At 51.6% G+C, this 17672-nt stretch overlaps 1 protein-coding gene across 1 annotated transcript in view; it reads right to left on the reverse strand.

Moving 5' to 3' along the window:
- The window catches only part of PITPNM3 (PITPNM family member 3), a 111399-nt gene that overhangs the window by 25498 nt on the left and 68229 nt on the right, over positions 1-17672 (reverse strand). Inside the window, exons 5-10 of the mRNA XM_049860283.1 lie at positions 8537-8613; positions 7945-8180; positions 4289-4478; positions 3764-3886; positions 2975-3159; positions 246-415 (exon numbers count right to left, since the gene is read on the reverse strand). Of these exons, the coding sequence (XP_049716240.1) occupies positions 246-415; positions 2975-3159; positions 3764-3886; positions 4289-4478; positions 7945-8180; positions 8537-8613 (981 nt within the window). The remainder of the gene's footprint in view (positions 1-245; positions 416-2974; positions 3160-3763; positions 3887-4288; positions 4479-7944; positions 8181-8536; positions 8614-17672) is intronic.

A 17672-nucleotide genomic window follows, 5' to 3' on the forward strand; every position in this document is an offset into this window, starting at 1 on the left:
TCCCATAGGGCATGACAGCCTAACAATGCAGACACAAATTGGCTAGGGGCATGTGACAGAGACAGTGTCCCATCTCGGAGAGCTGTCCCTTCTCCTTCCTCTTCCTCTGTCTCCCCTGCACCCCCAATGCTTCGCCCCTCCTCCTCCCTCTCCATCTACTCTAACTCCATAACGTTCCCCACCGGTATACCCCCCACCCCCAACTCCCCAATTTTGTTGGCTTAGTGACACTGGGCCACACCCACCGTCCAGCCCAGGCAGCACTGTCCTCCGCATGGCCAGGACCAGACCCAGGGGCGAGCCAAAGAGGAAGAAGTCGGACACGTCGAAGTCGAAGCGGCCCAGGCTGACCTCAGGGAGCTGGGCCCCAGATGCAGGGAGCTCAGCCTCGTCCTTCAGCACACTCGAGTGGATGCTGTGGAGAAAGGCCGGGAGGAGGGACAGGAGGGCAGAGAAGGTGGCAATGCTCACTTAGAGGCTGAAGCTGGAACTTGGAATGCCCAGCCCCTCCGTCACTGGGAAAGGGCTGGGAACCAGAGTCCACGCGCCTGACGCCTTCCACAGAGTTGGTGAGATCCTTAGGGTTTTCACGGACTGATTTTCAGAAGCAGATCACCAGGCCTTTCTCCCTAGTCTGTCTCAGTCCGGAAGCTCCTCTGAAACCTGTTCAGCATCGCAGGAGCATGCAAGCCTCCACTGACAGAGGGGTGATGGCCGCACACGAGGCGCCTTGGCCGGGAATCAAACCCCGGCTCCCCTGCATGGAAAGTGGGGATTCTGCCACTGAACCACCAATGCCTCAGTCAACGAAATTCAAATTTGACTAAAATGCTGGAGTTGGAGGACAAAGAGAATTTTAGAAATAGCAATTTAAAGAGTGTGGGTAGGGCCCCCACCTATCTTCCTGCTCCATAAGCACCTGTGAGAGTCTGGAAAGTGGAGTCCTCGGTTGCCACGCTCCCTCCTATTCTCATAGGACAAGCAGCCCCCGGCAAGGAGGACGACTGTGCTGTTCAACAACACAGAGTCCGTGTACAGCGTGGCTCCTAAACACACACCAACTACTTAAGTGCTGAAGAAGCCACCTTCTGTCCCTACACCGGAGGGTAAGTTGGCTGTGTTGGACCAGCTACCCAGAGCCTCTAACTTCTTGTCAAACTCCACATTTGGGGTTTCCTAAAGGATTTTTCAAAGAGGAACCAGAAGCGTCAAGATTGTCACCTTGCCAAGCTGACTTGAATGTAGCAGCTTTTCTAAGGGATAATCTATCAGCGGAGCTTTAAATAGTCAGGGATTTAAATACGTAGAGCTTTCGCCCCAGTAAGTCCTCCTGCAGGAACCCGGCTGAATGAAACAACCTTAACATACACGTAGGTATGAAAGCACTCTTTATAATGGAGAAGAACTTGAGAAAGCCAAAGGGCCCAATTACTGGGATTGGCTAAATGAACTGTGGTCCATGTATTTAATAGAATATTATATAGCCATTAAGAATATTTGTTGTTGTTAGCTGCCGTCAAGTAGGCCCCGGACTCACGGGACCCGATTCACAACAGAACTCAACGCTGTCTGATCCTGAGCTGTCCCCATGGTTGGTTGGAGATCACACCACTGTGATTCATAGGGTTTTCACTGGCTGGTCTTATGAATGTAGGTCTCCAGGCCTTTCTTCCTTGCCCATCTGAGCCTGGAAGTTCTGCCCAAACCTATTCAGCATCATAGCAACAAGCAAGCCTCCACTGACATACGGGTGGTGGCTTTGTATGAGGTGCATCGGCCAGGAATCGAACCCAGGTCTCCCACGTGAAAGGTGAGAATTCTACCACTAAACCACTACTGCCCCCATTTAAGAATATTCACCAATTATTTTTTATTATATGGGGAGAACATCACAATATAAGAGTTTTTATTGTTGTCGTTTGTTTTAAAGCAAACATTTATAAAAAAAATACTGAATAGAAATACTTCAGAGTGTTAATTGTGGGTCCTTCTGGGTGGTGACTTTCTAAATGATGTGATGACCTCATGATATTTATTGCTTGAATAAGGAAGAAGGAGGGAGAAGGGAGGAGGGAGAGTTGCGGAGCAAAGAAGGAAGGAAGGAGGCATTCCTTCCTGTTTGGGTCCATGCATAACACTCACTCATATCCTGGGTTAATGTGCAGATAATTCATTTAGCCAGTGTTGATTAACATGTCTCTTCTAGAAAGTTCAAGGGTGAACAGGTCTGTGGAGGAGCCTGCTGGCCTACAAGTAAAAGAGTGCTGTACAGAAGCACCACACTGGGAATTTGGAGACCAGTATTCCAACCCTGAATGGTGCAAATGGGTAATACACTCGACCGCTAACTGAAAGGCTAGAGGTTCAAGTCCACCCTGAAGTGCCTTGGAAGAAAGGCCTGGCAATCTACTTCTGAAAGATCACAGCCATTGAAAACCCTATGGAGCACAGTTCTACTCTGACACACGCGAGGTCACCACGAGTCAGAGTTGACTCGATGGCAAGTGTTTTCTCTGACCCCAGGTCTTCAGTAACTGTGTAATCCTGGGAAAATTCTTCATCTTCTTGGCCCTTATTTCCTCATCTGAGAAATAATAAGAAGACACACCTGGAGAAGCTCACAAAATACCCACACACCTGTTATTTCACCAGATTCTTAAAACCATCCAGTATTTGCCCTTTTGCAGAAGACAAAACTGAAGCTCAGAGAGATAAAACAGCTTGTCCTCAGCCCCTCAGCAGGCCGGGTAGAGCAGGTGCCAGAGTGCAGGGACCTGGGTCTCTGCAGGGTCAACGGTGCAGGGCCAGTGGGAAGGGGCCTTGGCCCCAGCATTTCAGTACTTGTAAACGGCTCCCATGGAAGGGCCTGGGACAGATGACTGGCCACAGGTCTCCCAAATGACTCTGTACCCTAGGTCCTGTCTCCCATGGACGCCTGGCTGGAAGGACGGCAGAGGACAGGGAGCCGCATTACCTTGACAGGAAGGCATGATGCTGGGTGATGGCCTCGCAGTCATAGGTGGAGGAGTCGCTCTGTTTCCGCGGCAACGGCCTCTTGGGCTCCTCATCCTCCAAACCACTGGAGACGTCGATGTTGCTTTTGCTGAGGCGCTTGCTGCCGGCCAGGCTGCAGTTCTCCTCCACCACGACGGGGCTGTCCTTTGGGACCAAGGAGAAAAGGAAGGAGAGCACCGTGGTCACTGGAGACTCCAGACCCTGCCTCCTCCCCAGTCAAGAAACACAGGGTGCCATGGATCCTTCTCTCCTAAGATGTGAAAGGCCAGATGTCTTCCAAAAGAAATATGGTAGCCCCATCGCAGTAACGGTGAGATTCGAGGCACAACGCTGCCTCCTACACCCAAGCGAACTACCATGGGTGGTGCAAACAGTGCCATCAGCTGCTAACCTGAAAGCTGGTGGTTCAAACCCACCCACAGTGCTACAGAAGAAAGGCCTGGCAACCTGCCTCCATTAAGATTACAGTCAAGAAAATCCTGTGGAGCAGTTCTACTCTGTAAGACATGGGGTCACCACGAGCCAGAGTTGATTCCGTGGCACTAGGTTTGTTTTTTTTTCTTGGGCAGCCTCACTTTCCTCAGCTGTGATAATCATCTCACTCCCCACGTAGGGCTGTGATAGGATACTTTCTGACCTGGACCTCATGGGGCAAATGTGAAAGTCTAACACAGGAGAGGCCCTGCTCCCCTTGGGCTGGCGAGGCTCCCCTAAAGGGTCCCTCCCCCACCCCGCCACCTGGCTTCACCTGCGTGCTGCTGATGCTTCCCTTCCGGCTGCTGCTGCCAGGGCTGTCGCCCGAGGGCCCGGCACTGTAGCAGATGGCATCGAAGGCCAGGAGGCCACCTACACAGTCCCCGATGAGACACACCTGGAGAAGACACAGCTTGGGCTAAAGGCTGGTCCACTGTGACCCCCTACCCCTCACCCCCAGGGGCTGCCTTTCCAGAAGGAGCCTGTCCCACAGAGGTGCTGAAAGGGTCCACACTGAGGGAGGGTGCTCCGGGTTTAGTCTAGGGCCAGGGTCAGCCTGCGTTCAGGGATCAGGCTAGGGTCCGGGGTCAGACTCAGGCATGGGCTCAAAACCAAAATTCAGATTGTCGGCCTCAGTTTTCCTATCTGTAAAATGAGGATGAACTCAAAGATCTCAAAAGCCTCCTTCAACCTCAGATGCTCCGGCTCTAGAACAGCCTGGGCTTGATCCTTCCAGAAGATTCCATCCCCTCTCCCAGGCAGGGGCCAGGACAGGGGCAGGAACAGCAGGCTGTCCTACCTGCCCGCTGAAGCCAACTCCATCAGAGGACTTAAGGAACTCTCCATAGACCTGGTTGGCTCGCTCGATGACCGTAGCCACAGCGTCCTGGTACTGCGGGGAGGAGATGGCCAGCAGGGGCAGGGCGGCCAGTGGGGCATGATCCTGGCTGTTGCTGGGGCCACCCTCGTCATGGCCGTAGGGGCTCAGGCTGCAGACAGGGACCCAAGGTAAGCCCAGCGGGAGTCAGCGGGTGGGGGGCATGGGGCTGAGACAGGCAGAGGAAAGCATGTGCCGCCCAGGGACTGGGCCTTCAGCTCCAGGGCACCTTAGGGCGACCCAGGCCTGAGTTAGATGGGACAAAGCACAGATGGGAGGTGCTGATCCCTCCGAGTCCCTCCCTGGGCCCAGCCACCCATGTGGAGGGGACAGGGATAGGCCTGGAGTCTCCTGCAACAGCAGTGCTCTTGCGGTCTCCTGCTTGTCCCCAGAGGACACCCCCATGGTGGTGGAGGGAGTCCCTGGGTGATGCAAACGGTTAACACACTTGACGTGCACTTGGCAGGTCAAGTCCACCCAGAGGCACCTTGGACAAAAGGCCTGGCTATCTACTTCCAAAAAACCAGCCACTGAAAACCCTATGGAGCACAGTTCTCCTCTGACATACATGAGGCCACGACTCAATGGCAACTAAAAAATATATATATAATAAAGTTGTAGTGGATAAAGGCACCCAGGGAGCCAGCTGGTGTGGATCAGGGAGGGGGCAAGTCACGGCTGACTTCCTGGAGGAAGTGGAGTTTAGACTAGGCCTCAAAGATGGTTTTGGAGAAGCTGAGAAGGGAGAAGAGCTTGGAAGGGGGCACATGGCTGCAGCAGTGATAGCGTGTGTCCATTTTTCGGGGAGAGGATCGAAACTTTGCAAATTGTCTTTGCAGAAAGGCCTATGACTCCAAAAAGAGATACGGGAGTCTGCCCTCCAGCATGCCCACTACCAAGGACTGCCAGCCCCTGCTGGCCCCTTCCTTCTTCCCTTCCTCCCTCCCACCAGGAAGGCCCTCCCTCTCTGGGCAGCTCAGACCCACCTGAGACCAGCCTCCTGCCCGTCCTGCCCCCAACCTCTGGGGCATCAACCCAGCTGCATTGCTGCAGCCTGACAATCTACGGTGCTGCTCAGGAGAGACCAGACCGGCCATGACCCCAGCCCCTGCCCAGAGCCTGCCCTTTCCCTGGAACCCGGGCCAGACTGACCATGCCCACCACTGAACCCTGGGAGCAGATGACAGCAAAGCCCCCTCAGCAAGCGGCGGCATCTTCATGGCGTGCAAGGCTGCCTCCCCAGCATTGCTCATCTCCAAAGAACACAGATTAAAGGAAACAGGCCTGGATTGCAGCCGGAGAGATGTTAATGAGCTGCAAAAGAGTTCCCTCCCTCCCAGCAGTGATTACGGGGTGATTAATGGCCCTGGCAAAGAGCTGCCTGGGGGAGCAGTAAGCTCCGTCCGTGGGCCCCTCAGTGGTCAGGCCATCAGTCTTCGTGAGAGAGAGGGCTGGGCTGGGTGACCCAGCCTAGAGGTCAACTGTGCTGGGGGTGGGGAGTGGGGGCCCTGAGATGGGTAACGCACCAGCACAATTAACTCCCAGACTATTAGTGTGAAGACAAAGGAGCCGCCCTCAGCTCACTTCCTCAGCCTAAAGCCTGGCAGAACCTGTGAGCAGTCGTCCAAGATGCAGATTCCCAGACTCCACCCCTCCTGCCTCTAATGCTCTGGGGGTGAGGCCTGGACATTGTGTGGTTTAACGAGAACGAAGGACACCAGAGATCTGGGTGATTAGCCAGCTGGGGGAACTACTGACCTCATCTCCTGCCTCCCTCCCAATTCTGATAGAGACCTGCCCTGTGTCCTGGGAAATCTGAGATGGGGCTCTGCCGGTGGTCCAGAGGGAAGGAGACATCGCTTCTTTGAGAAGACAGGAAGAGTAAGTGGGGTCCAGAGAAGGAAAGGGGCTGGCTAGCCTAGACCTGGGCACTCAAGCAGGGGAAGCTCCCAGGGCAGGGCTGTCAGCCCCTCCCCAGCACTGCTGGGTGCCTGCTGGGGTCTCAGTCCTCGTCCCAGATTGGGGCTGCTCAGCTGAGCCTCTCCTCAGAGCCACATCTAACTGACAGATGTGGGATTCATCTCTGCAGCTCAAGGCTCTGACAGAGCAGGGGCAAGAGAAGGGGGTGAGGGTCAGGATAGGGTGCCCACTTGCCTCCTTCTCACCCCTAAACACAGAATGTCCCTGGCTTCTAGCTTCCCAGCTTCCAATCTTCACAATTTTCCAAATGTCCTATTAGACATGGCCACTGCAGGTGCTTGGGGCCCTTTTTTTTGCACATTTTATTTATGAGCGGATCCCTCGGTGGTACATTCGGGTCTACTAGAGGTGCCTCGGAAGAAAGCCCTGGCAATCTACTTCCAAAAAATCGGCCATTGAAACCCATATGGAGCACAGTTCTACTCTGACACACGTGCGGTCACCATGAGTTGGAGTCAACTCCATGGCAACTGGTTTTATTTATGAGCAACCAAATCTCCCATCTGGCTCCAGACACCTCTGACAGGGGAGGCACCGGGCCTGGGAGCGGCTGGAGCAGTGGATGGGATTTCCCATGGATCCCCAGATCCTGGAGAAGCCCCTGGTCTCTCGGTTTATCCTCCACAGGTAGCAGAGCAGGTTTGTATGGAGAGCCGAGGCCCACGATGAGCCAGAGACATGCCAGGGTCAGTGGCTAAGCGTGCCGCCTCCATACCCAGCGCTCTGGACTCCGTCCTTCCCCACCTCCTCCCCGCCAGCCAGGTTCTCCGCTGGGAGTCAGGATTATTTCCCTCCCCAGCCCACTCTCCATCAATGGAGAAAGAGAGCCTTCTCACCCAGCAAGAATGATGCTAACCACAGTGTCTATCCTCTGCACTGCACTAAGTGCTTCACATCCACTACCACGTGGAACCCTCGCAACAACTCTATGAGGGGTATGATTATTATCCCCATTTTACAGATGAGGAAACTGAGACCATGAGAGGTTAAACTACTTCCTCAAAGTCACACAGCTGGGATTCAAATCCAGGCTGACTTGTGAGCCCACACACTTAATCAGGCTCTGCTACTCTCAAGGCATACTCAAAAGCCACCTCCTCCAGGAAGTCTTCCCTGGCACTCCTAGATAGAGCTACACATTCCGTCTGAGTGATGGCAGTGCCCTGTGCAACCTCCATTACAGAGAGCATTCTTACTGGGCTGTCATTGTGTGGTCCTGGAGAGAGGCTGCCTGGGTTTGGATCCTGACTCCACTAGCTGGCTTAGCTGGGAGAAGTTGCTTAACTGCTCGATGCCTCAGTTTCCATATCTGGGCCAACTAGACCAGAGGCCTCCTGAGCCCAGGACGTGGATCTGAGACATTGTGGGGTGGGCACCAACCAGGTCGAGACAGAAGAGTCGTCAGTGTGTGTGTGTTAATTGCATCTACTCTCAATGACCACTTGCCCCCAGTGGTGCTCATGGTCATCAGGGCCTGACATCCCAGAGAGGCCTTGACAGGTACCCACTTGCCCGCCAGGTGCCAACACGGCATAGGCAACCCCTCCGCTTAACCCTCCAGCCCCAGCCACAGGCCACCCCAGCCACAATCGACTCACTTGGCGATGAGTGAGAAAGCCTCGGAGCAGATGGCAGGACAGGGGACGAACTTGATGAGGATGTGGCCCAGGGCAGCGGGGAAGTGGGCGCGGGTGACCTTCTCCAGCACAGAGCTGAAGGTGTGGATGTCGGCCGCCTTGCAGGATGGGTCCCCTGAGCCTGTATCCAGGATGTTTCCCCCATGCAGCACCAGCAGGAGGACATGTGTCTTGCAGGAGCGCTGGGGACAGCCTTCCTGAGAGGGACATCCATCAGATAGAGAGAGGACAGGCGGTGGGGGAGGGGGAGAGGCACAGACACAGACACAGGGAGATGGTGGCCATCCTGTCTCTGCTCCACAGCGGGGAAGGCTCTCCAGCCTCATGTGATAGGGTTCCTTGTGCATTCAGTATGGGGGGCACAGGCTGACAGGAGGGCAAGGCCCTTGGTATTAAGGCTGGAAGGGACCCGAGGCACCGTTTTGGTTCCTGTGGAGTCTGAGGCCCAGAGAAGGACAGGAACCTGCCCAGGGTCACAAAGCAAGTCAAGTGAAGGCCTGGGTGAAAACTCTCCCTGAAATCCTGATGCAACACCCTCGGAAACTCAGCCCACCTCACTGTCTTCGTGGATCTCAATGCTTCCCTGGGCTGGGAACTTCTGTCTTCTCAAGGAAACCCGGTACAGCTCTCCTGCAGAGAGAACAGAGGAGAATTCAGCTTCTCCAGGCTTCCCACGCAGTGACTGGGCATTCTCCGGGGCCCAGCTGGCCGCACGGTGCGTGGACTCCATATTGCGGCCTTGACTGTGAGGTGGGCTGTTAACTGTAGAGTCTGGAGCAAGGGAGATTCACCCCATCCAGTCCCCTGCCTCAGAAATCAACACCCCCGAAGCTTTCTCCTCCTAAGGAAAGGAAGACACACAGGGTTAGCTCATTACAAGGCTGTCACTGAGGCGAGGAGGGGATGTCCTAGAAAGGCGGGATCCTGCTTTGCTTCACCAACGGCAGCAATGAGAGTATCACCTGACAGCTTCCATTTCCAGTTATGGACAGTTATTTGGACCAACCTTCCCTCTGAGAACAAACAGAAAAGCCGGATAAATTATTTAAATTATCTGTTTGAGGCTATCAGAGCGATAGCAGGGCCAGGAAGAATTTGGGGACCATGATCTAGGGGAAGGGGGCCCTCAGAGAGGGAAGGGCAGTGATGACCACACTCGTCATCACCCACAAGCTCTGGGGTGAAGTCAATCACTGCCAGAAACACTCTACTGCTTCTCTCAGCTTCCTGGGTTCGAGATCTCCACCTCCGGGAAGTGCTTCTTGTCACCCAAACTTCCCTGGCCCTTATTCCTCCAACACAGAGGTTGGTAAACTACAGCCGTGGACCCAGTCTGGCCCGTCACTTCTTTTTGTAAATAAAGTTTTATTGGGACACAGCCAGGCTCATTCATTTACATATTGTCCACGGTGGCTCGTGCTACCACGGCAGAATGAAGGAGTTTTAACAGAGACTTGACAGCCTGCAAAGCCTGAAGTATTTACTTTCTGGCCCATTACAGAAAAGTTTGTCAACCCCTGAGCTAGCATCCACACTCCTAAAGGTCACGACATTGGGCTCCCAGGTGGAGAGAGACAGACACATCATTACCCTACCCCCCAATGACGCCAGCCACCTTGAGGAATCCTTCCTTCCATCAAGCTGACCTTGCCTCCCCTCTTTTCTCCCCCATGAGATGGGTACTGTTTCCTCTCTAAGACTGACTCACACAGCTAGACTTGTTTGCCTTCAGTGACAGGGAACTCACTTACCGACTAAAGTAGCCTGGTCTAAACAAGAATGACCCTTTCCTTCATCACACTCTCCCAGCCCCTGCCATGAGCCTGTTGCAGCCTCCTAGCAGTCATATCCCAGGAAGGTCCCTCCCAGGGACTTTGAGGACAATCCTGCAGGGGATAGGTGTGGGTGGGAGCCCTGGCCGGACTGTGTCTAAGTCAACATTGCCTCCGTCACTACGAACCCCAGGGAAGGGTGCGTCTATGAAGAGTTCCAATTGCAAAGCTGTCCCCATTAGGGAAGTACATTTCTGAAATACCCTGTCCTCGCAGACACAGCCCTGGTCTTTATGAGCTCTGAGCCGCTGCCCACACAGACAGGAAATCATTGCCTAAGCAATGGAGGGGTCTGGCTTTTAAGAAGAGAAGGAAAAACTTGTTCTGAGGCCTGGCTCTGCCCAGCACTTACCAAGGCAACTGCCAGTGGCTCAGGCTTGTCCCTGCCTGATTTGTAACTTATTGTAGACCTGCCCTGGGCTTGGGTAGGCACTGAGGGACAGAAGGCAGATGAGACCTGGGCCCTGCCTTCAGGGCAGGGTAGTAAAGGCTGACAGCGAGGGCTCGGTTTTATTGAGCACTTATCTCCCAGGCCCTTGGGTAGCACAAATGGTTTGCTCTCAGCTGCTAAGTGAAAGGTTGGCCGTTCAAACTCAGCCACTGGTGCCACAGAAGAAAGGCCTGGTGATTTGCTTCCATAAAGATTACAGCCGTTGAAAGCCCTGTAGAGCACAGTTCTACTCTGTAACACATGGGGTTGCCATGAGTCGGAATTAACTGAATGGCAACGGATTTGGGTTTTGATTTGGCAATATGTCCTAGGCACTAAGTGATTTATGTGGATCGCTTCAAGTAGTCCTCACAATTACTCTCTGAGTTCAGGTTCTGTTGTTATTAGCTCCATCTTACACATGAGAAAATTGAGGCTCAAGGAACCTAGGTTACTTGCCCCAGGCCACACACCTAAAAAGACCGAGTGGGAGAGCCAGCATGTGAACCCAGCTAGGGGGCCCCGTAGCATGTGCTCATAAGCCCCAGCTACAGTGCCCCACACTCAACAGAGGATGATGCTCGCCAAAGAGCTTTCCCATCTTTCAACCTTCGTAACTCCCCAGTGAGGGGGATACAACAGGCCCCATTCTGCAGGAGAAGAAATGGAAACACAAACTGAGAGATGGCACCGCAGAGATTCAAGCCCGGGTTTGCTGCGGCAAGACCTCATTCCATCTTGCCACACAACATGAAGCCATCTGCCTGTAGGGAAAGAGACTGTCCCGGAGGGGAGCTGAGTGTGGCTTCCTGGGGATGAGGCAGACACGCTCAATGGGGCATGTGATCTGTGTGTGCTTCTGAGGCAGGAGGACCAGAAGGAAACCAGGAACACAGACAGAGCTGAGGTCACAGCCCGTGGAAGCTGGGGACCCCTCCCTTCTGGGGCTGGGAGAGATGTGGTTAAAAGCCAAAATACCTGAGCGCAAATCTTGGCTTTTACCAACTGCGGGAACTGAGCCTCAGTTTCCTCATCTGGAATAAAACCAACCCATTGCCATCAAGCAGATTCTGACTCAGGGCAAGAGGGCAACCCCATGAGTGTCAGAGTAGAGCTGGGCTCCACTGGGTTTTCCAACGGCTGATTTTTCGGAAGTAGATCTTCAGACTTTCTTCCAAGGAGCCTCTGAGTGGGCTCAACCCTGCAACCTTTCGGTTAACAGCTGAGTGTGTTAACCCTTTGCAGCACCCATTTGAAACACAGACTTGTGGTGAGAACAATTGAGTTAATATATATAATGGGTTTACAGTGGGTCCTGGAATCTAGTAAGTGTTAGCTGCTATTGTATCTTATGATGATGATGATGGTGGTGATAGAGGGTGCACTGGGGGACACAGAGCCAGGGCCATTGCTGACAAGCTGGGGCTGGAGGCTGATGGGGATATCGCCACCTCCACACTCGCCTGCCCGGCCGCCAAGTCCCTCCCTTGGCCCTGGCAGTCTCCCCAGCCTCAGTGGGCTGGGTGCCTGCTTGCAGTGTGATTACAGGATTAAATGCTATGACTGCCACAAATTACCATAGTGAGCTATAAATAAGATGCAGGGAAGACAAGAGGGTCCTGCCGTTTCCTGGGCACCATGCCCTCCACCAAACGGGGGTTGGGTCCTGTTCCCTCGCTGATGACACAGACCAAGAAGCACCCTCATCCTTAACCAACTGCACTCAACTCCCTTGGGACCCAATGCAAGGCTCTGGGCATTGAATTCTTGGGCAGGTGCTGCATCCTGGGTACAAATGATGCTGAGACAGTCCCTGGCTCAGTGGGGACGGCAGCCACAAGCTGGAGACTGAGCAGGGTTGTCCTCAGCATCCCTCACCCCATCCCTTGCAAAGAGGAAGAATCTCACCTCCTCTGCTGTTTGAGGACAGAGGCTCACTTCCTTTCGATGCACAAAAGCCAGAAATGCTTTGCTCTGGGAGAGAAAGGAGGGGAGGCCCAGCCTACCCTTGAGATTCTGGCCCCTGGAGAGTATCTAACAGGACTGGGGTAGGCCCACAGGAAGGCAGGCCCCCAGTCTTTCCGGAGGCTCTGAAATGAGCAGAAATGCAGCCGAGAGGCTACCCTGCCTGTACTTCGCCCACAGAGCTCTGCTGAGAACCAGACATTCTCACCACAATGACTGAGGCCACTGGCTCAGACCACCAACAAGACACACCACTCTCACTTCTCCACGCCATTGCTGATGCTGAACCCTCTGCCTAGAAAGCCCTTCCTTCCTTCACTGACTGACTGGCAAACTCCTACTTATCCCTCAAAACCCTGTTCAGTTTTCACTGCTTCTGGAAAGCCTTCTGAGATGTACCCAGGCAGAGATGCTTATTGCTTCTCTGTGCTCCCACAGCAGGCTGAGCTGGGCCTGGGTGATTGCTGTGGGGTTACTTGTCTATTTCCCTATCAGATGATGAGTCACTGGAGAACAGGGCTGGAACTTACCAGCTTTCGGGACCGAAATGCACAACGTTTTTGGGAAAGCTTGTTGCAAGTGAAGAGCCCTGGGAAGCACCATCCACAGGGAAGCATATTTCCTGAAAGTCCTCCGGGGAACTGGCATTGGGGAACCTCTGGGAGTTCTAGAATAGCCTGCCTTGATGGCCTGGGCTTCATGGCTCAGCTTCCAGTGGCTTCCCCAGAGTCTCTAGTGACAAGAGCTGCAGACAGGGGGTCCTGGGTGGTGGGGTGACCACATGCAAGGGTCCCCAGATCTCGCCATCAAGCTGCCTATTCCTGCCCACTTCCCGTAACTTTTGTTTACATGGCCCTGTTCAGGCTGGGCCCCTGCCATGCCCAGATTTAGGGTGTAGAAGTCCAGCTGTTTTGTGACAGGCTTTAAGGCGGGTCAGCTCCCACAGGGTCTGTTCCCAGCACCCCCGCCAGCTGCAGCATAGGGATCCGTGGCCCACCCGGCTCACCAAGGCTCCTCCTGCTGGCCAAAGAAGGGAGGCTATTTTTGCTTAATCACAGCCTTCGAAAGGCACAAATCATGATCATGCCTTCTAATTACTGATGTGCCATGCTGCTCTTGACACAAAAGCTAAGGTCACCCACACACTCGGCGCCCTAAGCAAAGCGTCACCCAGCTTCGCTGAAGAGCCCAATTATCTCCACCTCTCTTGCCACCAGCTGCTAGAATACAGAAGGGGTGGGTCTCAGGGGTGCCTCCTGCCAAAGCTGACCACTCCATTTCACCCTCCATCCCACTAGCCCCTAGCAGTCCCCCCACCTCCATTAGTCATCCCCTGGGTCAACTGAGCAGAGCCGGGCCCCACTTGAGACCAGGTGGCATGTCCTAAAAAGCACCTACAAAAGTATCTAATTCTCTGTGAGCATGTGAAAGACCTATACAAAGAAAACTACAAGACACTACTGCAAGAAACCAAAAGAGACCTGCATAAGTGGAAAAACATACCTTGCTTGTGATTAGGAAAACTCAACATTGTAAAAATGTCTATTCTACCCAAAGTGATCTATAGATACAATGCAATCCCAATCCAAATACCAGTGACATTTTTTAATGAGATGGAGAAGCAAATCACCAACTTCATATGGAAGGGAAAGAGGCCCTGGATAAGTAAAGCATTACTGAAAACGAAGAACAAAGTGGGAGACCTCACACTACCTGATTTTAGAACCTATTATACCTCCACAGTAGTCAAAACAGCCTGGTACTGGTTCAACAATAGACACGTAGACCAGTGAACAGAATTGAGAATCCAGACATAAATCCATCCACATATGAGATATTTGACAAAAGCTCAAAATCTGTTAAATGGGGAAAAGACAGTCTTTTTAACACATGGTGCTGGCATAACTGGATATCCATCTGAAAAAGAATGGAACAAGACCCATACCTCACACCATGCACAAAAACAAACTCAAAATGGATCAAAGACCTAAATATAAAATCTAAAATGACGAAGACCATGGAAGAAAAAATAAGGACAATGCTAGGAGCCCTAATACATGGCATAAACAGTATACGAAACATTACTAACAATGTACAAACACCAGAAGAGAAATTAGATAACTGGGAGCTCCTAAAAGTCAAACACCTATGCTCATCCAAAGACTTCATCAAAAGAGTAAAAAGACTACCTACAGACTGGGAAGAAGGTTTTAGCTATGACATTTCTGATCAGCGCCTGATCTCTAAAATCTACAGGATACTGCAAAAACTCAACAACAAAAAGACAAATAAGCCAATTAAAAAAAAAAAAATTTTTTTTTTTTTAAAGGATATGAACAGACACTTCACTAAAGAAGACATTCAGGTAGCTAACAAATACATGAGGAAATGCTCACAATCATTAGCCATTAGAGAAATGCAAATCAAAAACTACAATAAGATTCCATCTCACTCCAACAAGGCTGGCATTAATCAAAAAAAACACAAAATAATAAATGTTGGAGAGGTTGTGGAGAGACTGGAACACTTATACACTGCTGGTGGGAATGTAAAATGGTACAACCACTCTGGAAATTGAATTGGCGCTCCCTTAAAAAGCTAGAAATAGAACTACCATACAACCCAGCAATCCCAGTCCTTGGAATATATCCTAGAGAAATAAGAGCCTTCACACAAACAGATATATGCACACCCATGTTTATTGCAGCACTGTTTACAATAGCAAAAAGATGGAAGCAACCAAGGTGCCCATCAACTGATAAATGGATAAATTATGGCATGTTCACGCAATGGAACAGTATACAACAATTAAGAACAGCGATATATCTGTGAAACATCTCAAAAAGTGGAGGAATCTGGAAGGCATTATGCTGAGTGAAATTAGTCAATTGCAAAAGGACAAATATTGTATGAGACCACTATTATAAGAACTCTAGATAAAGTTTAAACACAGAAGAAAATATTCTTTGGTGGTTATAAGGGTGGGGAGGGAGGGAGAGGGATAGTCACTAGATAGTAGGCATACATTTTTTTAGATGAAGGGAAGGGCAACACATAACACAGGGATAGTCAGTACAACTGGACTAAACCAAAAGCAAAGAAGTTCCTGGATAGAACCAAATGCTTTGAAGGCCAGAGTACCAGGGACGGGGGTTTGGGGACCATGGTTTCAGGGGACATGTAGGTCAATTGGCATAACAAAATGTATTAAGAAAACGTTCTGCATCCCACTTTGGTGTGAGGCATCTGGGGTCTTAAATGCTAGCAAGCAGCCAGTTAAGATGCATAAATTGGTCTCAACCTACCTGGAGCAAAGGAGAATGAAGAACACCAAAGACATATGGTAAACATGAGCCCAAGAGACAGAAAAGGCCACATAAACCAGAGACCACATCAGCCTGAGACCAAAAGAACTAGACGTTGCCCGGCTACCACCGATGACTTCCCAGACGGAACACAACAGAGAATCCCTGAGGAGCAGGAAAGCAGTGGGATGCAGATCTCAAATTCTCGTAAAAAGACCAGGCTTAATGGTCTGACTGAGACTAGAGGGACCCTGACAGTCATGCTCCCCGGACCCTTTGATAGCCCAAGATTGGAACCATTCCTGAAGCCTACTCTACAGACAGGGATTGGACTGGCCTATAAGATAGAAAATGATACTGGTGAGGAGTGAGCTTCTTCGTTCAAGTAGACACATGAGACTATGTGGGCAACTCCTGTCTGGAGGGGAGATGAGAAGGCAGAGGGGGACAGGAGCTGATTGAATGGTCACAGGGAATATAGGGTGGAGAGGAGGAGTGTGCTGTCTCATTCGGGGGAGACCAGCTAGGAGTACATAGCAAGGTGTGTATAACTTTTTGTATGAGAGACTGATTTGATTTGTAAACTTTCACCTAAAGCACAATAAATTAAAATATATATATATTTATTAAGAAAGTCACTGAATAGGCGATTCCTACTGCTGTCATAACAAAGTACCTCACACTGGGTGGCTTGAAACAACATGAATCTATGCTTTCACAGTTCTGGTGCTAGAAGTCTGAAATCAAGGTGTCAGCAGGGCCATGATCCCTCTGAAGGCTCTCAGGAAGAATCCTTCCTCACCTTCTCCTAGCTTCTGGTGGCTCCCTGCAATTCTTGGCCTTCCTTGGCTTGTGGCTGCATTGCTCCAGCCTCCCTCCGTCTCCACCTGGCCTTTTCCCTATCTCGCTGCATCCCTTTCTCTTCCTACAAGCGCACCGGTCATTGGGTCAGGGCCCGCTCTAGTCCAGGATGACCTTGTCTTAATGAATCACATCTGCAAAGACCCAATTTCCAAATAAGGTCACATTCTGAGGTTTTCCAGGTGGACCTGAATTTGTAGGGGACACTCTCCAGCCCCATGCAACAGGCAACACAAGCATTTGTCAAATTTACAATAAAGTATTTTTAAACAGACCACAACCCACTACTTTATTAGATGCAAACACTACAAACAAAACAAAACAAAAATCCTGCCCTCAGGGAGCTGACAGGCCAGTGTGGGGATGTAAAAGGAAAAGAAATGCTTGTGGAAAGAAAGAAAAAATACGAAACAGGATATGAGTCAATTAAGATCCTGCGTTTGGGTTAAAAAAATCAACGGGACATCACTTGCTGATTCCTACTGGTTGGTGATTGCCTAGCCATGCGCCAGGGCTGAAAATGCCAAGATGAATCAGACACAGTATCTGCCCTCAAAGATGGAGCAAGCTACCAGGGTTACATGAGCAAGGCCTGGTCACATAATCAAGGGCAGGTCACGTGACTAAGACCCAGATTACATGGCGCACCTAGTCACATGACCAAAGGTTACAAATAGACAAAGGCAGCTCTCAGGCTCTGAGGCTGCATGAACTAGGGCCCAGTGTTCACAGTGAGGAGGGGGCACCCCTGCTCTGCCCCCTGCAGCTCAACCCACCTTGAGGGCACATCTGGAGCTTGACAACAGGCAGAAAGTCTTCTGAAAGTGGCTCAGGAGGTTGAGGGGCTCAGGCTAATGAAGAGCAGACCCAAGAGGATATGGTTGGTGCCTTGTACCCCTGCCTAGCAGGGTTAGGGTCCAGGAGCAGGGGATAGAGCCAGGGTGAATGAGGGTGGGACGGTTTCTGGAGAGCCAGTTCCAACTAACTTAGGAAATGGTTGTAACAGTTCAAAAATGGCCCATGAGGTTATACAAGCAAGGTACGTAACAGGCCACTTAGCAGGGATGCTGGGATGGAAATATTCAACCCTGGTTGGGGCACCTGGAAGCTGAGGTCCCTCCTGCGGCTCCTTAACCCTCCCAGGATCAGAATCCAGTCACATCAGCCTGGATGCATCTGGCCCATGAGGCCAGCATTACATGTTCGGACCTCCAGTAGGCGATGGACATCTCCCAGAGATGCTAGCCCAGACGAAGCCCTGGCCCTAGCTGCAGTCTGGGCCCCAGATCCTGCCTC

This window comes from Elephas maximus, chromosome 19, assembly GCF_024166365.1.
Source record: "Elephas maximus indicus isolate mEleMax1 chromosome 19, mEleMax1 primary haplotype, whole genome shotgun sequence".
Classification (NCBI taxonomy): domain Eukaryota; kingdom Metazoa; phylum Chordata; class Mammalia; order Proboscidea; family Elephantidae; genus Elephas; species Elephas maximus.